This window comes from Apodemus sylvaticus, chromosome 7 (genome assembly GCF_947179515.1).
Source record: "Apodemus sylvaticus chromosome 7, mApoSyl1.1, whole genome shotgun sequence".
Classification (NCBI taxonomy): domain Eukaryota; kingdom Metazoa; phylum Chordata; class Mammalia; order Rodentia; family Muridae; genus Apodemus; species Apodemus sylvaticus.
In genome coordinates this window covers 20,476,049-20,495,084 of record NC_067478.1, presented here as the reverse complement: position 1 = coordinate 20,495,084, position 19,036 = coordinate 20,476,049, and the positions used below count along the sequence as shown (strand labels likewise).

General features: G+C 48.6%; 1 protein-coding gene and 1 pseudogene across 2 annotated transcripts in view; one reads left to right on the top strand and one right to left on the bottom strand.

Annotated features, from left to right (window-relative positions):
* LOC127688644 (serotransferrin) overlaps positions 1 to 8,675 on the bottom strand; it is a 48,028-nt gene extending 39,353 nt beyond the window's left edge. The window contains exons 1-8 of one of the 2 annotated variants that reach the window (XM_052187500.1): positions 8,420 to 8,675; positions 6,248 to 6,420; positions 5,406 to 5,514; positions 3,811 to 3,987; positions 3,045 to 3,177; positions 1,692 to 1,747; positions 1,041 to 1,219; positions 209 to 386 (exon numbers count right to left, since the gene is read on the bottom strand). In XM_052187500.1, coding sequence (XP_052043460.1) covers positions 209 to 386; positions 1,041 to 1,219; positions 1,692 to 1,747; positions 3,045 to 3,177; positions 3,811 to 3,987; positions 5,406 to 5,514; positions 6,248 to 6,420; positions 8,420 to 8,462 — 1,048 coding nt within the window. In that variant the 5' untranslated portion in view covers positions 8,463 to 8,675. The remainder of the gene's footprint in view (positions 1 to 208; positions 387 to 1,040; positions 1,220 to 1,691; positions 1,748 to 3,044; positions 3,178 to 3,810; positions 3,988 to 5,405; positions 5,515 to 6,247; positions 6,421 to 8,419) is intronic. The other variant, XM_052187499.1, reaches the window with a different exon arrangement.
* A 2,885-nt stretch (positions 8,676 to 11,560) lies between these two features.
* Positions 11,561 to 12,040, top strand: LOC127689596 (60S ribosomal protein L29-like; annotated as a pseudogene).
* Positions 12,041 to 19,036: the final 6,996 nt, after the last annotated feature.

The following is a 19,036-nucleotide window of genomic DNA, read 5'->3' as shown; positions in this document are numbered from 1 at the left end:
AATGTGAACAGCCTTTAAAGCTCTTGGTGGCCACCAGGCCCTCTCAGAGTCGATGCCAGCCGGCATCAGTCTAGCCCTGGGCTCACAAGCAGGACAGAAATGGGGACATCGGGAGAGGTTGTCAGTCCCCAGAAAGACTATGGCTGCGTCTTAGCTGTGCCAGGTTCTCCATATCCCTGGGAGCACCTAGCTTTTCCTGAATACTTACACACGCCTTCTCGCTGATTCCGAATGGCAGTGACATAGCTGTGGCCAAGGTACAGCCTGTAGTCCATCCTTGGGGGGACCCTTAAGAGCCCAAAGGCAGAATCCTTAAACAGCAGGTCTTTCCCAAGAGGAGAACTGAACAGTTGGAAGTCTGTTGATTTGCCTTTGCCAAAGTGTTCCTGTTTCCAGAAAACAAAACAAAACAAAACAAAACAGAAGTGAACAAGGAATTAGGGAGGTGAAAAAGAAGAAATGAGGAGAACAAGAGAAACTTCAGGAAACTGATTTTAAAAAACTTGGAGGTACCAGGAGAGAAGGCATTCAGACACGTTCTCCATCTCTAGCAGCTCTTTGTCCCGTACCCTGTAAGGACCATCCCACATTCTCTTTCCCTGTCTGCCCGTGTAGTTGAGAGCTAGCTGAGAACAAGTGAATCTCGTGCAGAGGCTGACAAGAGTGGGCTGGACCTGAGGAAACTATCTTAACCAACCTCAGCCAAGAGGCAGGGGAAATCAGTCCCTCTGAAGTCTGGATGTGCATGCACACATGCATACATGCATGCATGCATGCGTGTGTGACAGCAATTCTCTTTCCTTTTGGGATTTTCTCTGGGCCTTGAGGGCCTAACTCAGATGGAAAGGGTATCACCGGCCGAAAAAGTGGTGGATGTTGATACCAGAGGAGAACCTACACTATGAGGACGCTGGAGAGGTTGGCGACACGTGGCAGGGTCCCCACTATCTCCTAAACACATAAGGACTGTCTTGGGGTGTCCAGATGTCAAGATCTGAGCGCAGAGTGGTGATCAGTAGAGAGGATGGTGGGTAAAATACCTGGGCCACTTTGAGAATCTCCCAGATCAAGTCTTCCTTGCCATCCACATTTCGGGCCACAACAGCATGAGAAGGGATCCGGGCCAGGTTGCAGTCCTCATACTGATCCACCGGCTTGCGGGTGTTGTCAAGGCAGAGCAGCTCATATTGGTCCCTGTCAGCCTTCTGTGGCAAGACCTCTAAGGAGGGAAAGTTCAGGTGAGCCTGTGGCAGGCCGAACCCCTCCCACCTTTAAAGCCCTGTTACCATAGAAAGCATGAACCGAAAGGTTTAGAGGGACCCCTCAGGGTCAAGGGATGAACAGGAAGCTGAGCCTACAACCAGCTGAAGACACAGAGGCCTCGACCAGGCTAGTGAAGCAAGGGTTGTCTTCATCCTACAGTTCCAAGCTCAGCAAGACTGCTGACAGGTCAAGGTCAACCTGGCCAACCTCTGACCCTTGGCTGTGGCATTTCTTCCCTAGAGGTAGGGCCATTGTGTGGTTTGAATGATGGAAAGAGTTCCATGAGTCTTGGTAGAGACCCCCAAAGTACTTTCCTCTGCATACATAGAAACTCAAGCAATAGGAGAGAAACTCTGCCTGCTCAGGTCTGACCATTGGCCGTGAAAACGATGACAGGGAACCTGGAGGAGTCTTTCCCCGTCACTCACCAAATATGGTTGTATGTTTGACAAAGGCCACATCCCCACCGCCATCTTTCAGACATCTGTGGGAAAGAAGCACATGAATGAGGACTCCTACAAGGTGGACCCTGCTCCTGGTGCAGATCATACTGTCACCTTTCAGACAAGGGCTGAGGCTGAGCGGTCCCCACAGTGGAGACAGCTCTAGGATGGGGTGCTGACATCCACAGTACAGCTGGGATGGGGGATGAGCTCACATGCCCCCAAGGAGCTGACAGGAAGTGAAAATAATGTAAAACAAAAAGCTTCAGATCCTTAGTATGGAAGATGACCGTATTTCTACCCTGGCTATGAGGATTTCAGGATATAAGAAGACAAGAAGAGAGAGAAAGCAATCAGACACATGACACAAAGTCCTACTCCTCACAAAGAGGCCACTCGCAATTGATGCTGGCTTGGAAAATCAGGTTTTTTTGAAGGGAGTGTATCAAGCACATTTCAGGACAGGTCCCATACCCACTTGGCTAGCACACACACACATACACACACACACAATTTCATGTTTTGTTTTATTTTCCCCTGTGTACTTTTGGTTTGGTTTGACCTTCAGTGTTTGTGTGTGGGGGGGTTGGGTGGGGGAGGAGGTGCGGCATCTTCTGGTATGGTGATAGAGACCCAGGGGTAACTTAGATTGAGCTGGGTGGTAAGAAGCCAGAGAAACCTCTGTAGATGTAAAGATGGATAGTCCATCTGTAGCATCATTCCAGGAAAACAAAGGCTCCGGAAGCATCTGCACATGGGTCATGGTGTCTCATTTTCCTTACCAATCCAAGGCCACCAGGAACATGGAGCCACAACAGAGGCTCACATTCCCTGCCTCCCTTAAAGTATTTTACATCCTCTGGTATGGTGACAGGGACAGTTGAGGGAGGGATAGGAGGAGTTGGGGGAAAGGAAAGACTGTGATTAAAATATGTTATATGTAAAAAAATAATTTAAAAAACCCACATGCACCGTTGGGGTGGGGCAGGGCAGTGTCTGGTATTTTGAGCATGGTCTACTGCTGGCGCAGGAAGCAGCCACTCTGAGACACCCCCAGGCACTAGGGGCATGTAGGTCCCTTCCAATGCTGCCCAGCTCATCAAGAGGAGACACCAGCCAGATGTGTGAGCTCTGAGGAGAGAGGACTCCCAGAGCAGGGCTTGATCTCTGCCATCAGATGAAACAGGGCATGGGCTACCTTGGCCTTGAGAGTCCCGGGTAGTACCTCCCCGGGAGGAGTCTAAGGCACCTAGATGCTTATAGGTAGGTTGGGTCAGCAAAGAGCCCCCATTTGAGGGCTTTTGACACTGGCCACTACAGAGTGGCCATCTCACTCACTTGAGTGCACCTGCGTAGCCAAAGTATGGTTGAGTAGAGGAGCAGCCACAGCCTGGACACAGTTGACACAGCTCAGGGAAGGCCACTGGATCTGCACAGGGGACACAGCTGCCGGAGAAGAATCTGGCCACAGCTGCTCAATACAAAGACACGGACAACAAGGTATGATAAGCACGACGCCATCACCCAACCTGGGCTGGTTAAGGAATGTAGAGGCACGGTCCCTGCTGAGCTGTTCACGTGCTAAGCAGGGTTTCTAAACAGGAATAAGTTAACCCCTGCTCTTCAGTTATCCCCCCCCGGGGGGGGACACAAGCCGTACTTCTTGCTAACCAAGGTTTGCCCACTCTGCTCCCGGATCTTTCAGGAAAATAAGGGTGCCTCTGAGGGCTGTAGAACAGCTTGGAGGGGCGCAGGACATCCACATGACCAGCAGGTGGCGCCAAAGCATCCTTTAGCTGAGTGGAGGTAGGTGTGTGTGTGTGTGTGTGTGTGTGTGTGTGTGTGTGTGTGTGTGTGTGTGTGTGCAGGACCAGCCACTAAAGTGACTATGGAAATCCACTGTGGATCCATCTGCCCTTTCATCCCTCCATAGGACAGCCTCAGCTTGGGTGTTGGCAGCTCACAACAACAACAAGAAGGTTCAATTGCCACTTCTAATTGTTTTCATCCCTGTCCACTTCTGGAGTTCAGCGTACCTGACTAACTAATCAGGACTGTGTGATCCCAGCAGTACAGGACACTCAGAATATAAATGGCGGCTTACCTTTCTCAAGAGGTTTGCGAGGCTCCGACAGTTTGCAGTAGAGTAAGCCAATGGGAATGACCCAGCCTGCAGACCTGCCCAGGCCGGTGTGGCAGGACTTCTTGCCTTCGAGCTGGTTCAGCTGGAAGTCAGTTCCCTTCTTCACCACAGCCACAGCCAGGTAGTGGGTTTGTGGATCTGAAAGGGAGGCAGTGTGGAGGGAGGACTTAGACATGGCCCAGAGAAGCCCTGCTTGTCAGTGCTTGGCCCTGATGGAGGGAAGATAGACCCAGGGGTAACTTAGGAGGAGCTGGGTGGTAAGAAGCCAAAGAAGCCTCTGTAGGCTTAAAGACAGGTAATATATCGGTAGCATCATTCAGGGAAAACAAAGACTCAAGAAGCGTCTGCACATGGGTCGTGGACACCTTATTTTCCTTGCCAACCCAAGGCCCACGGAGCCACAACAGAGGCTCACGTTCCTTGCCTCCCTCAAAGTATTTTATGTCCTCTGGTATGGTGACAGGGACAGCCAGAGCAATCTCAGAAGACTTCTTGGACTGCTGAGTTCCCTCTGTGTCGAGTCACTAAGGCAGTTAATTGGACAGGAAAAATCCTGTCCAATTAATCATGAGAAGAATCATGGATGCTGAGGTGAACCCGTGAGGCAAATACCAGCCACAAGTAGCTAAGTTTTCCTAAGGTTAGAAATGTGGGGATAAAGCTTTTATCATTATCAGTTGGCTCTGAAATTATTGAATTGGCATCTTGTAAATTATATTATTCATACATAAATCGGATTGGCTAATTAAGCCAATCACTGATGGCGGATCCACCGATTAGAGGGGTTTATGGCAGAGAGAAAACACAGTTGGGGTGCTGTGGGAACTAGCTAGGAGAGAACAGCTTGGCAGTGAGAACACACTGAGAGGGACCCTGTAGGGACATGGTGTTGAGGTCTGGTGGGGCAGGAGAGATGGCGGCTTTATTCTTTTTTTCTTTTCTTTTTTCTTTCTTTCTTTCTTTCTCTTTCTCTCTCTCTCTCTCTCTCTCTCTCTCTCTCTCTCTCTCTCTCTCTCTCTCTCTTCTTTCTTTCTTTCTTTCTTTCTTTCTTTCTTTCTTTCTTTCTGGATTTGGTTTTTTGAGACAGGGTTTCTCTGTATAGCCCTGGCTGTCCTGGAACTCACTCTGTAGACCAAGCTGGTCTCAAACTCAGAAATCTGCCTGCCTGTGCCTCCCAGAGTGCTGGGATTACAGGCGTGCGCCACCACTGGTTTTCTTTTTTAATATTTTCCGCAACACCTCTGTGCACTATAGGGGTGGGTTTTCCCTTGTACATGGCACATGAGGCTCTGGAGAGCTTGGATGCTTCCCCAGATCCAGTGGAGGCCGAGCTGAACCCCAGCCTGATTGAGGATGCCTGACTCAGAAGGCCCAGACCAGCCCGCCCAAAGCCTTTGAGATGTCTCCATTTGTTCCCGGAGGGCTAGATGATCTTCTTCTTCCCCATGGACTCCCTAAATGCTTGCTGGTATCCAATATCTGCTACCTGTCTACAAAATGAGATTTAACATCTACTGAGCCGTGACACCCCTTCTGGGTACTTTGAGAGAACTCACGTTCAAGTGATCCATAAAACTCCGCTGCCACGGGCTTCAGGTTGTTGGGAGTCAGGCCTGCATCATACACCCAACCCCCATCCAGGGTCATGGCATCAGCTTCGCCTCCCTAGAAGATAGCAAGTGCCACAGACGCATTCCACAGAAGGCCTCCTTAAGCCAGGAGGACCAGCTCCGTGGGTCTTGGGCTAGAAACCCCAAGCACATGCACACCCGGCCATGCTGGTTTGGGTTGTTCCATTTAAAGAGAGAACTGGAGTATTTTTTTTTTCTCGCTTTTCGCTAATGATGTGCCCAGTACCTGGACAAAAGTATATTAATGTGGATTTAGCCTCAGCAATTGTGAGGCTTGGTTTGGCAGGCTTGGTAGGGGCAAGAGCCTCTCCCTCTTCAGAGGTGGGCGCTGCTATTCTACCAGAGGCTCTGGCATGGTTGTAGTTCTTATATCTGTCTCCATGCTCGGCCACACAGAGGGGTCTGTCATTCAGAGACCCTCTGTTTTGAGAGTCTCTGCAAGCTCCTCTGCGGGTGCTGCTGTGGAGATGAAAATCCTGAAGGAGCTTGTCTTTCCACTGACCCAAGACTCACTGCTTTTCCCTGTGGTCCTGGGCCCATGAAATAGGAGATGGGACACCCTGGCCACACACATCTGTTACACCAGAATTTGGTGGATATGGACAGACAGGAGGATTCAAGCCTTGTGATGATGCTCTTCCTTTCACGTTTGGTATAATTGTCTACTCGGGCACCTGACAGTCCCCACCCCTACCCCCAGTTCAGTTTTTACAAGTGAGCAAAAGCAGAGGCCTCTAGGGGCTGCCGTTCCTGGCAACAGAACTTACGGAAATGGCCTTGATACAATCTGGATAGGAGGTTTTCTTCACACAGGCAAGCCGGGGGCCGTCAGCTGGAAGGACGGTTTTCATGTGGTCGCGGAAACTGAGGCACTTGGTGTTCTCGTGCTCTGACACTGCGCACCATTTGACTGTTTTGTCCGTGACGGCCAGACACAGTCCTGCAGGAGAGAAGGCGGGGCCATAAAGGACCAGCTCCCCGTGCCAGGGGAGAGAACGCACCACTTGATGTACGAGGGGTCTTGACGGCCACCTCCCCTCTGTTCCACCCTCCTCTCACTCCTGGTGACAGTCGTGACGGAGCACCTGCTACACTCCGATACTGGGACCAGATAACTTCGTTCACCCCAACAGCCTGCGTCTCCCCCACCTAACCCTGGGCTGCCTGGAGAGATGTTGGGATAGCTGGAGGTGACAACCCGCACTTCTCTTGCCTTGCCTTGCTGTCATCAAAATGTGAGCTTCAGTGGGCAAACAACCATTCTCAGCCACCTTCGCACAAGGCTCTAGACAACAACGCTAGGAAAGGCACACGGTCCTTTAGAAATGAGAAAGCTGGAGTCGAGGGAGGAAGCAGGTTTGTCCAACGTCATCATGTTTGTTAGCAGCCCAGACTCTAGGTCTGCTGGCCAGGCCACAGAGGAAGATAACAATCTTAGGTGCTTCGCCTGTCTGTGCGACGGTCAGATCACGAGTTCACCCGTGATACTTCTCAGCTGTCTTCTGTTTAGAAAGGATTAGAGACTCCCTTGTAGTCAGCAGGCTTCTGTTTCTACCAAACCTTCCCTCAATGCTTTACCCCCTTTTGGCTGCCGTTTGGAGAAACAGCTGACGACAATTACATGTATCACGATGCATGTATGTGCTCATACAATCAGGCTCATGTGGCGTGTGCTTGTGCAGATGGGACCACACGGGGGCCAAAGGGCAACGTGGGGTGTCTCCCGCTACTACTCTCTGTCTGATTTTTCGGAGACACTGTCTTTCACTGAGTCTGAGCCTTGCTGGTGCCACTAGCTTGGCTGGCTAGAGAGTCCCTGCATCTGCTTCCCCAGGGCACTGCCGTACCCAGCTTTTTACATGGGTGCTGGGGTTCTGAGTTAAGGTCCTGGTATTTGCACACCAAGCATCTTCCCAGCTGGGTCACCGTTAAAATCGACGCGATGGAGAGATGCGTCTGTGGGGTCTGGCACTCCTGCTCTCCTCACATCTCTTCCCTTTCGGGGACCTCAGCAGGCCTGGCGTACTGACTCAGCAAGCCCACAGAGCGCTAAGCATGGAGTGGGGTGGGCGAGGCCAACGGTCCTTAGGATGGAGGAGGAAGGACAACAGGGAGACTGAGTGACCCCAGCTCCTTCCCTTTAGGTCCCCCTGGCCAGAGGGAAACCAAATGTTTTCCCCCTAGATGGCCTCTCTAGCCTCTTCAAACAAGTTCATCTAACTTGCAATTGTGCCCTTGGTCCTGTGTCACCGAACACAGCCACACAAGGTGTCCCAAGCTGACAAGCATGGAAGCCTCTTGCAGGCTGACAGTTGTTAGGGATGGCAAATCACTCAAACTGGAAAGCCCCAGCAAAGTGACAAATGCTGACTACAGTCCAAGTGGGGCAGGCAGGCCCTTGGGTCTTGGAGACCCCCTCTGGTGAGGAAGCCGCGGGATGCAGGACTGGAACCTGACCTCACACTCAGCTGACCCTCCCAGGCATGTGCTGTAACAAGACCTGTCACAGGAGAAGAACTGAACCCGAGAATTCTGGCTTTGAATCCCACACTCTAAGCCACCAGCACCAAAGGCATCCAAGGAGGTATCAGACAATGGAAAGATAGCAGGATTAGATCCCAGGAAGTTGCGACTACCACACCAAGCTGTTTGGACTATACTGAGAGGCCCAGTGTAGCGCCTGGGCGAACTGGTTAAAAGTTTTCCAACGTCGTATACCAAATCTTCCAATTACTGGACATAAGGGAGACAGCGTGAAAAGGATAATAAAAAGCAGAGACTGAATCGGCGCCCCAGATGCACGAGGTTCGACGTTATTCCTAAACTACGGAAGATGAAGATGCCACAGAGAGGAAGCGAAGGGCAGGCTGTCGGGGCTTCCAGCTTTCGCTTGCAAGGGTGGCATAGCCAGCCAGTCCTTTCCCTGCACCCGCACTCACCCAGGGCAGCGCAGGCCAGCAGGGCACCCACGGTGAACCTCATCCTCTCGGTGCGGTGCGTGTGGCGAGGAGCCGGGCAGTACAGACGACCGGCTTCTGCACCGCCTCCCTGTGGCCCGCTCCCCTTTATGCACGGAGGGGGCAGGCGGCGGGCTGCAATCTTTGACCTCGAGTGTTTGCGCAGTCCAATTGCCTAATCACCCCGCACCCACCCCCCTCCTTTCTTTCCCTGATGATCACCTCATTTCCTGAGCTGTGGGACAGAACTGCGCATGGAATCTGCCACCAGGACAACCACCACCACTGCCACCACGACAACCACCACACACACACACACACACACACACACACACACACACACACACACAAAGGCTGTTTAGAAGGAAGCTTAAAGCAAACCCACTCTTTGTTATCGCGGCCTGGAGCAGCGTGGTACAGCTGCAGGGAAGGGAGTGGCTTGCTCCTGGCTGCCAGGGCTTCTGCTTGCCAACAACTTCATCAGCCTTATCCAAGGAGAAACTGAGGCTTGAGCAGGAAGGGGACAGCACTGGACCCCAGACTAGAACCGGAGAAGGAACCTAAAGAGGAAAGTTGGGGCTCAGGTGAGAGAAGCAGCACCCCAATGCTCCTCCACAGAGGATTTGGGGGCAGCTCTCCCTCCATCCCTGCCAGGCCTAGCCTGCTCTGGAGCTGAAAGTGTCCTGCCCTTGAGCTTCTGATGAGACAATCCAGGCTAGGAACAGTCACAGGGGCAAGAAAGTCTCCCACTGCCAGGAAGTGGTCAGACTGCGAGGCTCAGAACAAAGGGCCAGTGTCAGCAGAAAGAGCAGCCGGGAGGATGCTTCCCCCTTTTTTTTTTAAATTTTGTTTTTGATTTATTTACATTTCAAATATTATCGCCCTTCCCGGTTTCCCCTCCACAATCGCCCTATCCTCTCCCCCCCCAACTCCCCTCCCCCCTGTTTCTATGAGGGTGCTCCTCTACCCATCCACCCACTCCCAATTCACCGCCCTAGCATCCCCCTACACTGGGGCATCGCGCCTCTGTAGGACCAAGGGCCTCTCCTCCCATTGATGTCCGACAAAGCCATCCTCTGCTATATATGTGGCTGGAGCCATGGGTCCCTCCGTGTGTACTCCTTGGCTGGTGGTTTAGTCCCTGGGAGCTCTGGGGGAGGAGCGGGGCTGGTTGGGTGATATAGTAGTTCTTCCTGTGGGGTTGCAAACTCCTTCAGCTCCTTCAGTCCTTCCCCTAGCTCCTCCCTTGGGGTCCCCGTGTTCAGTCCGATGGTTGGCTGTGAGCATCCTTCCATCTGCCAGCTTCCTGTGCATTCTGACCCCCTGTGATTAAGCAGTCATTCGACGATGGCTTTCACTGTGTCCCCCACAGGAACATCTTGCTTGAGCCCTCCATATGTGCCGATTCAAGTGTAACTACAGTTGTGCATTTCAGTCCTGTACCTGGACTGGAAAATCCTGAAACAACGAAGTAAAAAACAAAATAGGTATTTGAAAATATCCCTCTGAGTATATTACCTCCACCCATCCACCCACTCCCAATCCACCGCCCTAGCATCCCCCTACACTGGGGCATTGTGGAGGTTCTGGAGATCAAATTCAAGTTGTCAGGTTGAAACCCTGCTCTCTCTCTTCATTTTACTTCCTGTGTACATGTGTGTATGTCCAAGCTCAAGCACACATGTGTCATATGTCATGGACAACTTCTAGGAGTTAGTTCTGTCCTTCCACTGTGGAGGTTCTGGAGATCAAATTCAAGTTGTCAGGTTGAAACCCGTTAACTTGCTGAGCCATCTTAGCCCAAAAGTCAAATGTTCTAACCTATAACATGTAACTGGACATATAACTGGACATCCATGTAACTGGACATATGAAAACCTTAAACATGGAAACAAAACTGTCAAAAAATGGAGGATAGGGACAGGGTGTCATAAGCACCCAGTACTCCTTTCCTTAGCCAATCATTCGCTGAGAGGATCCCCATCTTCTCTCAGGTACCTCAGAATCTCCATATCACATGTTCCTGTCTGGCCTGTGGACTCCAGTGAAGAGACAGGGCCAACCTACTCGCTGAGCCCAAGTTCTGGTTGGCTAATCTTTTGCTATAGCAGGAAGTATCACTAGACCATTACAATGAATGGTCTCCCAGAGAAAGGAGCACTTTGGAAACCATCGGTTTAGCGGTTTTAGCAAGGACACGAGGCAACACATACATCTCTAATGAGGATGAGAAGCCACTGGTGCTCTGTGCTGTCCCATGACCCTTTCATGGGTGCTTATGAAGTTATTCCCACTGCCACTCCACAGCAGGTGATAGGATGTAGTCTGGATTCATTTGACACCTGGAGGCAGGAGACACCCAGCAGAGCAATAGATACACTTGGAACTGATGTCTTGGCAAGGCCAGCAGAAAGGGGAATTCCGAGGTGTTGAACATATAACAGAAACTCAGGAATGTTCTGAGGAGGGCACTGAAGACAAATGGAAAGTGAGCCTCCCTGCCTGGCCCTCTCCTATGGACGCATAATGAGCCTGCCTCAAGCTACTCCTCCAGACACAGGCTTACAGCCTTGTCTTAGCAACTTGTTTGGTCTCACTGGGTCCTCACCAGACCAGCCAACTCAAGCTCCTACTTCAGAAGGATCCCCTGAGTCCAATCCCAGAGAAGCGCACAGCCCGTAGAGAAAGTTCCAGTTTGACATCGGTATCTAGAGCTACCATGTCACCCACACATACCTGGTAGAGAGGCCCATGCCATTGGTTCTTAATTAGGAGAAGCCCTGTGTCTGCCATTCTTCAGAGGGTACATGTATCAGAGGATACAACCCTGGTTATATTGGCTCCCCAGGCCTATGTGTGTCCGTAGGGATGTGTTGGGATGGGGGTCAGCATCACGGTGCTCTGTGTTCTCAGTGGCTCCAGACACCTGTTCTTCACTTGTGTGTTTAATTCTATACCAGAGACCCTCCGGATGCCCATTATTCCCTTGAGCATCTCAACAATGGCTGAGACTTTTAGCGGGGCTTCTCTGGTCTCTCACAGCAGCCCCAGGAATGGTGCTTACGAATCTCCACCTAGCTTCCCGTCCCAGGCCTGCGGGACCCGCAAGTTACCGGGGCAGACATGGCCAAGTCCAAGAACCACACCACATACAACCAGCCCCGAAAATGGCAAAGAAATGGCATCAAGAAACCCTGGTCACAAAGATACTAATCTCTTAAGGGGGTTGACCCCAAGTTCCTGAGGAACATGTGCTTTGCCAAGAAGCACAACAAGAAAGGCCTGAAGAAGATGCAGGCCAACAATGCAAAGGCAGTGAGTGTGTGCACAGAGGCCATCAAGGCCCTGGTGAAGCCTCAGACCGTTAAACCCAAGATGCCAAAGGGCCCCAGCCGCAAACTCATCCGCCTGGCTTTCATCGCTCACCCCAAGCTTGGGAAGCGGATTTGAAGCTACATGGCCAAGGGGCGTAGGCTCTGCCAGCCAAAGCCCAAGGTTCAAACCAAGGCAGGGGCCAAAGCTCCAGCTAAGGCCCAGGCTTCAGCTCCAGCCCAGGCTCCCAAAGGTGCCCAGGCCCCTGTGAAGGCCCCATAGAAAAGGCACCCGCCAGTACGAAGACAGATGGACTGCTGTGACACCTTCCCACACACTGTTTGCAGATGACCAGTGTCCTATGCTGTTTATATAAATAAACTTGAGGCTAGATATGGAAGAGGAAGAGGAGGAAGAGGAGGAGGGGGAGGAGGAGGAGGAGGAGGAGGAAGAGGAGAAGAAGAAGAAGAAGAAGAAGAAGAAGAAGAAGAAGAAGAAGAAGAAGAAGAAGAAGAAGAAGAAGAAGAAGAAGAAGAAGAAGAAGAAGAATCTCCACCTAGATATGGGAAAGAAACCTTAAAAGATGTTGTAATGCCAGCATACAAAATCAGACACACTGATTGTATGTGAACTTGTCAACTGGGGACACAGCTTTTTCCAGGAAAAGCAGGACCTATAGGGGCCAAGAGGGCTCCTCTTCGGTCATACTGAAAAGGTTACAGGTATGGATGGCCTCCAGCCTGCCTTTGTTTCCCACATTCCCTCACCTTACCCACCTCTGCTGCCAATTCTGCCGTCTGAGGACCTGATCAGCCTGAGAGAGGAATGAGTGTCTGGCCACAGAGCCTCCGATGGGGCTGCCTAGGTCGTGCTCTGTTGGAAGAAAGCGTGGTTTTAGCCCTTGCATGCTCCAGGCTCTGTTCTGGGGCAAGAGTCTGTGGAGTTGATCTACAGATGAAGTGAGCTTCTGTGCTTCCAGATCTACACAGTATGTTAAAACGAGGGCTCCTTGTTCACAAGCTGTGGGAGTAGAACTCAGAACTCCTAATGTTAGCCTTCTTCAGACCCCGGGTGCTTAATATCCAATCTCTCTATTTAGAAAGACAATAAGAGGAGAGGAGGGGCGCAGATGGGAGGGGCAGAGGCTGAGAGAGGAGTTAAAGGGCCATCTTGTTTCGTACCAACCTACAAGTGGCCCCAGTCATGTGCCACAAAGAGAGCAGAACCTTACATTTCAACAACAGAGCCAGCTTTCTGGTAGAAACAACTGAACTTGTGTGTACGTGCAGGGGAGTTTGGGGTACTGCCCAGAATGGTGTGGGCAGGAAGGCAGTGGGCCTCTGAACCAATATTTGCTGTTTACAAATGTTGCCCAATTTTCATAGAAACTGAGCAAACAAAGAGCCTCTGTCTGCTTCAAGCATTCCTCCCTCCCTTCCCTCCCCCCCCCATGCAGTGCCCTCTGCCCCCGCCACTGCCAGAGCCTTCCTTCTCTGAAATCTCTGTCTCAGTAGTCTTGGAGAGGGAGTAACCTGGAAGCCTGAAACTTGAAACCCACAAGGCCCCTTCGCTGCCAGCTGCTGGGTCACGGAGAGTAAGTGAGGCAGGTGGAAACTGGAGCAGGGCCTCATGGGAAACTGGCGTTCAGATGTGGCATGTGACACTGTTTCCCTGTCTCTTCCTCCCTCTGTCTACCCTCCCTCTCAGAAGTCCTAGGACAATGGAAGGTTTTTATTCTTTTCACAGCCAAGAGCACACAACAATAGCATTCTGGTAAACAGTAACGCTCCATGGCCAGGTGGGATGAATTCAATCCAACATTTAAGAAAAACCGCAGCAGTCTTACACACTCTTCCTGGGAACTAAGTCTAGGAAACTCCAAACTAATGTTTTGAGGAAAGAATGTATACTTTGAAAGGAAAAAAACATTTTTTCCTTTTAAAACATTGATAAATACATCACAACAAACACAAAATATCTTCTGAGAACATAGATGGGAAAATCTTATGCAAAAAAAAAATTCACAAATGAGGTTGGGAAGTGGCATGGTTGGTAGAGTGATATCCTAGGGTGGCCCTGGGTTTGATCCCTAGCAATGCACAAAAGTGGCCTTGGACACACACCAGTAAACCTACTACTCACATTAACCTTGACTACAAAATGAGCACCACGCCAGCCTGGCGCATACAGGAACATCTACAAATAAAGTCACGAAGAAGATCCACTAAAATACAATAATGATAATAAACAGTTGCTCTCCATTTGATTCTTCCAGGAATGCAAATTATCTTTTGAAGCATCAATGTAAGTGAATAAATCAGTATAATTGTGGAGGAAATTAATAACCACATCCATCACTATCAGAACATCGTTTGATACAGCTTAACATCCATACATAATGAAAGTTCTTAGCAAACTTGCTCCTTGATTTGATGAAGGGTATTTTTTTTAATTTGGTTTTTCAAGACAGGGTTTCTCTGTGAAGCCCTGGCTGTCCTGGAACTCACTTTGTAGACCAGGCTGGCCTCGAACTCAGAAATCTGCCTGCCTCTGCCTCCCAAGTGCTGGGATTAAAGGTGTGTGCCAAGACCGCCCGGCTGATGAAGGGTATTTAATAGACATGTACAGATAACCCTGATTTGTGGTGGAGAGTAAGAGCAATCCTAAAACATTTGCTATTATCTCCTGCACTGAACATATGAGTGGCAGTGGATATCGTCTGAGCCAGACCTTTAGGCAAGAAAACGAAATAGGAAGCAAAATAACTGAAAAGAGAAAACAAAGAAAGAAACAAACAAAATCTCTTATTTTTAAGGATGGCTTAATTGCATATGTATAAAATTCTAAATAAATTTATTTTCTTTGTAGGATAAATGGACTAAGAAACATCAGGATGCAAAGTAAATTATACAAATTCAACTGATTTCTCTATACAAAAATCTAAAAACTAAAGAATTCTACCTGAAGGACAAGCAAAGACATCTGGATTGCCTTGCACGGAATGATTAAATATTATTGAGGAAAATGAACAAACTTGAAGTAAGTGGAAAAACTAAACCCTGAATATGCCATGTCAGAGCCAGAACTAGGAAAGTCTTACCTCTCTCCAAACTGATCTGTATTTTGGGAGTTAGAGGTTTAATCAGGGATGGGGCATGAGAACAGGAGCGGGGAGGAAGTGATGGGTGATTAAAACTAAAGATGTGCGGAAAACACAATGCAAACCTACTATTTTGTAAGTCACTTGAGAACACATGACTTTTTTAAAAGGAGTTTGGATACAGGCACCCTGCTTGGGTGGACAATGATTCTCTTCCGAAGATGTCTGTTAGTAAATGAAGATCTCATTGCCAGCTGTGGGATCCCTCTTGAATTATTTGGTCAAAAAGAAAAAAATCCCCCAAATCAGCATGGGCAGTTGCCATTGCTTTTGGTTGTACACCATACCTAGGTGGTAAGACCCTACTGCTGAAAATATTTTGGTTTCAGAATATAGAGAAATCAGTCTGGAATTGGCCTGAAAACTTTCTTCCTGCTGGCTAGCTTTCACAGTGCTAGAGAGTGCTACACAGGCCACTGCGGGCAGAAAAGCCATCCATGTGTATACTAAGCAGTGAACGATGAATGCTCCAGTACTGACCTACTAGGCGAGATGCGCCTCTAGTGTAATAGTGCCATTACGGTTACGGTGGTAACCAGCTACTTTGGATTTACTTGACAATTGGATTGATGCCTCCACTGAAGGAAGTTCTGTTCTTCTTGTTATAAACGTGGTCAAAAGCTCAGAAGGTTATAGACTATAGCGGGGCATGCACTGCTGCTGCTTTCCTAAATGAACATGTCAAACTGCCTTTTAAGGCCTGTGAGAAGGCTCATCAATCAAAGGGGCTTGGCCGAGCCTGACAACCTGAGTTTGATCCCCAGGACCCAACTGGTGGAAGGTGAGAACCATCTCCTACAAGTTGCCTCCTGAGTATCACAAGCAAGACTTGGAAGGCACATTTACACACACACACACACACACACACACACACACATTGAATGAATGAATGAATGAAGTTTTAGAAATTAAAAAGCAAAGCACTGCCTTCTACACAGTGATGGTTAACCCCAAAGGTTAGTGCTGGTCTCTCCCTTGGCCAGAAAAGCCTCTTGGTGCACTGAGCAGCAGTTAATACAGAAACTCACAACTGGTTAAAGTGCTGAGAGCACCGGACTGTCGAGTGATCAGCCCTAAACAGAGCATTTATATCAATCCCTCCCTCAAGGCTTAGGGAAGATGGCGTAGACTGTAGTAGCCAACCATTGAGGAGGAGGGCTGTGAAACACTGTCTCCTGGAGATGGCATGGCTACTGGACCCATGAACTCACCAAAATTGTGGGTACTGTGTGCTATTTGCATGAGATCAAGTCAACAGCATCGGCCAACTTTCCAACATCCAGCACTAGTTAGGCTCAATGTCTTACAAAATAACAGTAATAATAATGACAACAATAGAAGACGTGAAGGTGAGGATATGTTGGGGGTGGTGTTGGTGGTATCTGCAGGGGAGTGGGAAAGAGGAGGTGGAGATTGATGTGATCGAGATACATCGTATACATGTATGGGGTCGCCAAAGAATAAATAAAAGAGATTACTTTAAAAATGATGTATAGATTCTAGTACTCGAAATGTCTATATGTCTTTGATATAAAATGACCATATATTTCCACAGGTCACATTTAAATACAAAAGTCCATTTGTTTGCTGGTTTTGCAAGGCAAGACATACAAGATAAGAATAGATTGCATTTAGTTTTTTTCTCTCCTCCTTGCCCAACCCTGTACCAAGATATGTAGTATAACCAATTCAGGTGCTGATTGTACATATAATTATAGAAGTTGTTTTTAGAGTGATCTTGAACTAATGGCAGTGAACAAAAAAGACACCCTAAACCACGCTCCCTTTAAAAAAATATTTTGTATACTTTCTGAGATTATAATTACATCATCCCACCCTTACCTTTCCTCTCTCCAGATCTTCCAATGTATCCTTTCTTGCTATCTTTCAAATTCATGGTGTCTTTTTTTCATCTGTGTATTCACATGTATTCCCAAACACATACATACAGCCTGCCTAGCCTGTGTAATGTTGCTTGTGTGTATGCTCTCAGAGCTGGCTAAACAGTTGGCATCTGATAACCAGTTGGCACGCTCCTCCCTGGGGAAGGCTGTTTCTCTTGCCCCCAGCAATCCTTAGAGCTCTTTGTGTAAGGTGGAGGCCTCGTGGGCTTTCCCTCACCCATCTGAGCACGTCTCTTGTTCCTCTCCCTGCTCGGCTCACTCAAGCTCACTCTTAAGGGTGTGCACCTACATATCACAGCAGTGGCTGGCCACTCCTCTCACCCTAAGTTCCTACACTAAGAAGGAAAATAAACGTTTGATTCTACTTCTGTGGTTTGAAGTCCCTTTCAGATACATTTCTTTCCTTCATATGAGTGTTTTCAAATATGCAAAAATGTAGAGTCAATAATAACATGGCAAACGCCCACAGACAACGCCCAGCTTCAGCAACGCTCAGCATTTTGTCTATTTTATTTCATCCATCTTTCCTCCCTCCCTTATTTTTTTCTGAAGTGTCAATTATCTTATTCCTCCAGTATGTGATAGATCTTTAACACATAGGAATTTTTGCCTAACATGACTGACACATCTATAGAAATTGATAATGATTCTGTATCACCTTCTATTTGCTACTATGCAACATTACTTTCTTATTCCTTTGTTATTTATGTCTGCATGCGTGTATGTGTACTCGCTTGCAAGCATGGAGGTGAGAGGACAGCTTTCAGAGTTGTTTCTCTCCTTCCACTGTGGGTCTTGAGAGTGGACTCAGGTTGTCAGACACAAAGGGAAGGGTCTCTTAGTTGCTGAATAGTCACCAGCTCCCTTACTACTCAGTCAATCTACAAACTTCTATGCTGGTCTAAAAGCATATTAAACTAGGATCTCAAAGTAGATCTTAAATGGGATCTTACCTGGGGGTCTATGAAGATCTGCATGCTATGCAGGGTTTATTAAGATCTACGTGCTATGTGGTATCTATTGAGATCTGCATGCTACATGGGATCTATCCCAGAGTTTCTTTTGCTCTAACGTGATCACCTTCATTTTATGCTGTTTACTTGTTAAAGAAACCAGATCTTTGTCCAGCGGAATTTCCAGTGTTCTGGATTTGGCTGAGCCGTATCACGATGGTGGGATTTAGTGTGCTCTTTTGTATTTGACAAGCTATTCTGGGGAGAGTCCCTTGACCTGGGTTTTTCTGAGATTACCTCATCATGAGACTTTGATTTCCTGATGCTGGCAGCAGCCTGAAGAGGTGACAAAGTGTGTCATGGCACAGGCTTCCATGGCGACTTGTTGCCTTGCTGTGCAGTTAACTGTTCCTTGGTGACAGTATCTGGTAGGTTTTTCCACTGCCAAGCCCTGTTTTTTCCCCCATTTTCAATTAGTAAGAAGTGGGCAAAGAGATACTTAGAGACTATTTCATATTTTTCTCCTAGTAAGACTTTTGCCTACTGGTCTTAGCATTCAGTAGTGATTCTTGCCTGAATGAACTGGTGTTGCACTAATCATCAACTGTTGATACTCTGATCCTCTCATTCCCTCTAGATTTATTGACTAGCATCCTAAAGTAAGGAAAAACCCCTCCTTCTTCACATATTTATCTCGCTATCATTTAGATCAGTGTGGACGCGCGGGTTCTGATTTTATGCCGTAGATTATAACCCAGAACAACATTATCCACTTTATTTGTCTTTCAAGGATGTTTGCTTTGCTTCTACTTACCTATTCACTTCACTCCTGCACATGTATGTTCATGAGCACCCATGTGCTGTGGCAGTGTGTGGAGGTCAGAGGCCGTGTGGAGGTCAGAGGCCGTGTGGATTCCTGGGCTGAGCTGGGAGCACCAGGCTTAGCGGCAAGTGCATTCACCCACCAAGCCATCCCGCCGGTCCTCGCTTTCTCATTATTTCCTCTCTGTCACCTGGAGCACCTGTGCCCTCTAAAAAGCCCCAACGGCCAAGTCTGCCTCGTGTTTTCTCTGCACCATCTCCGAGGTTTGTGTTTCTGGAAACAAAAACTCCAAGGAGACTTACTTAGCATTGTAGTGGAGAATGGTGTTCAGAAGTGCATTCTGGGAGCCTGCCTCCCAGGACTCATTGACCACAAGTGTCTTCTGCAGACAGAGCTAGGGTGCACACATATGTGTGGGTGCAAGCATATGTTTGTGTGTGCGTACAT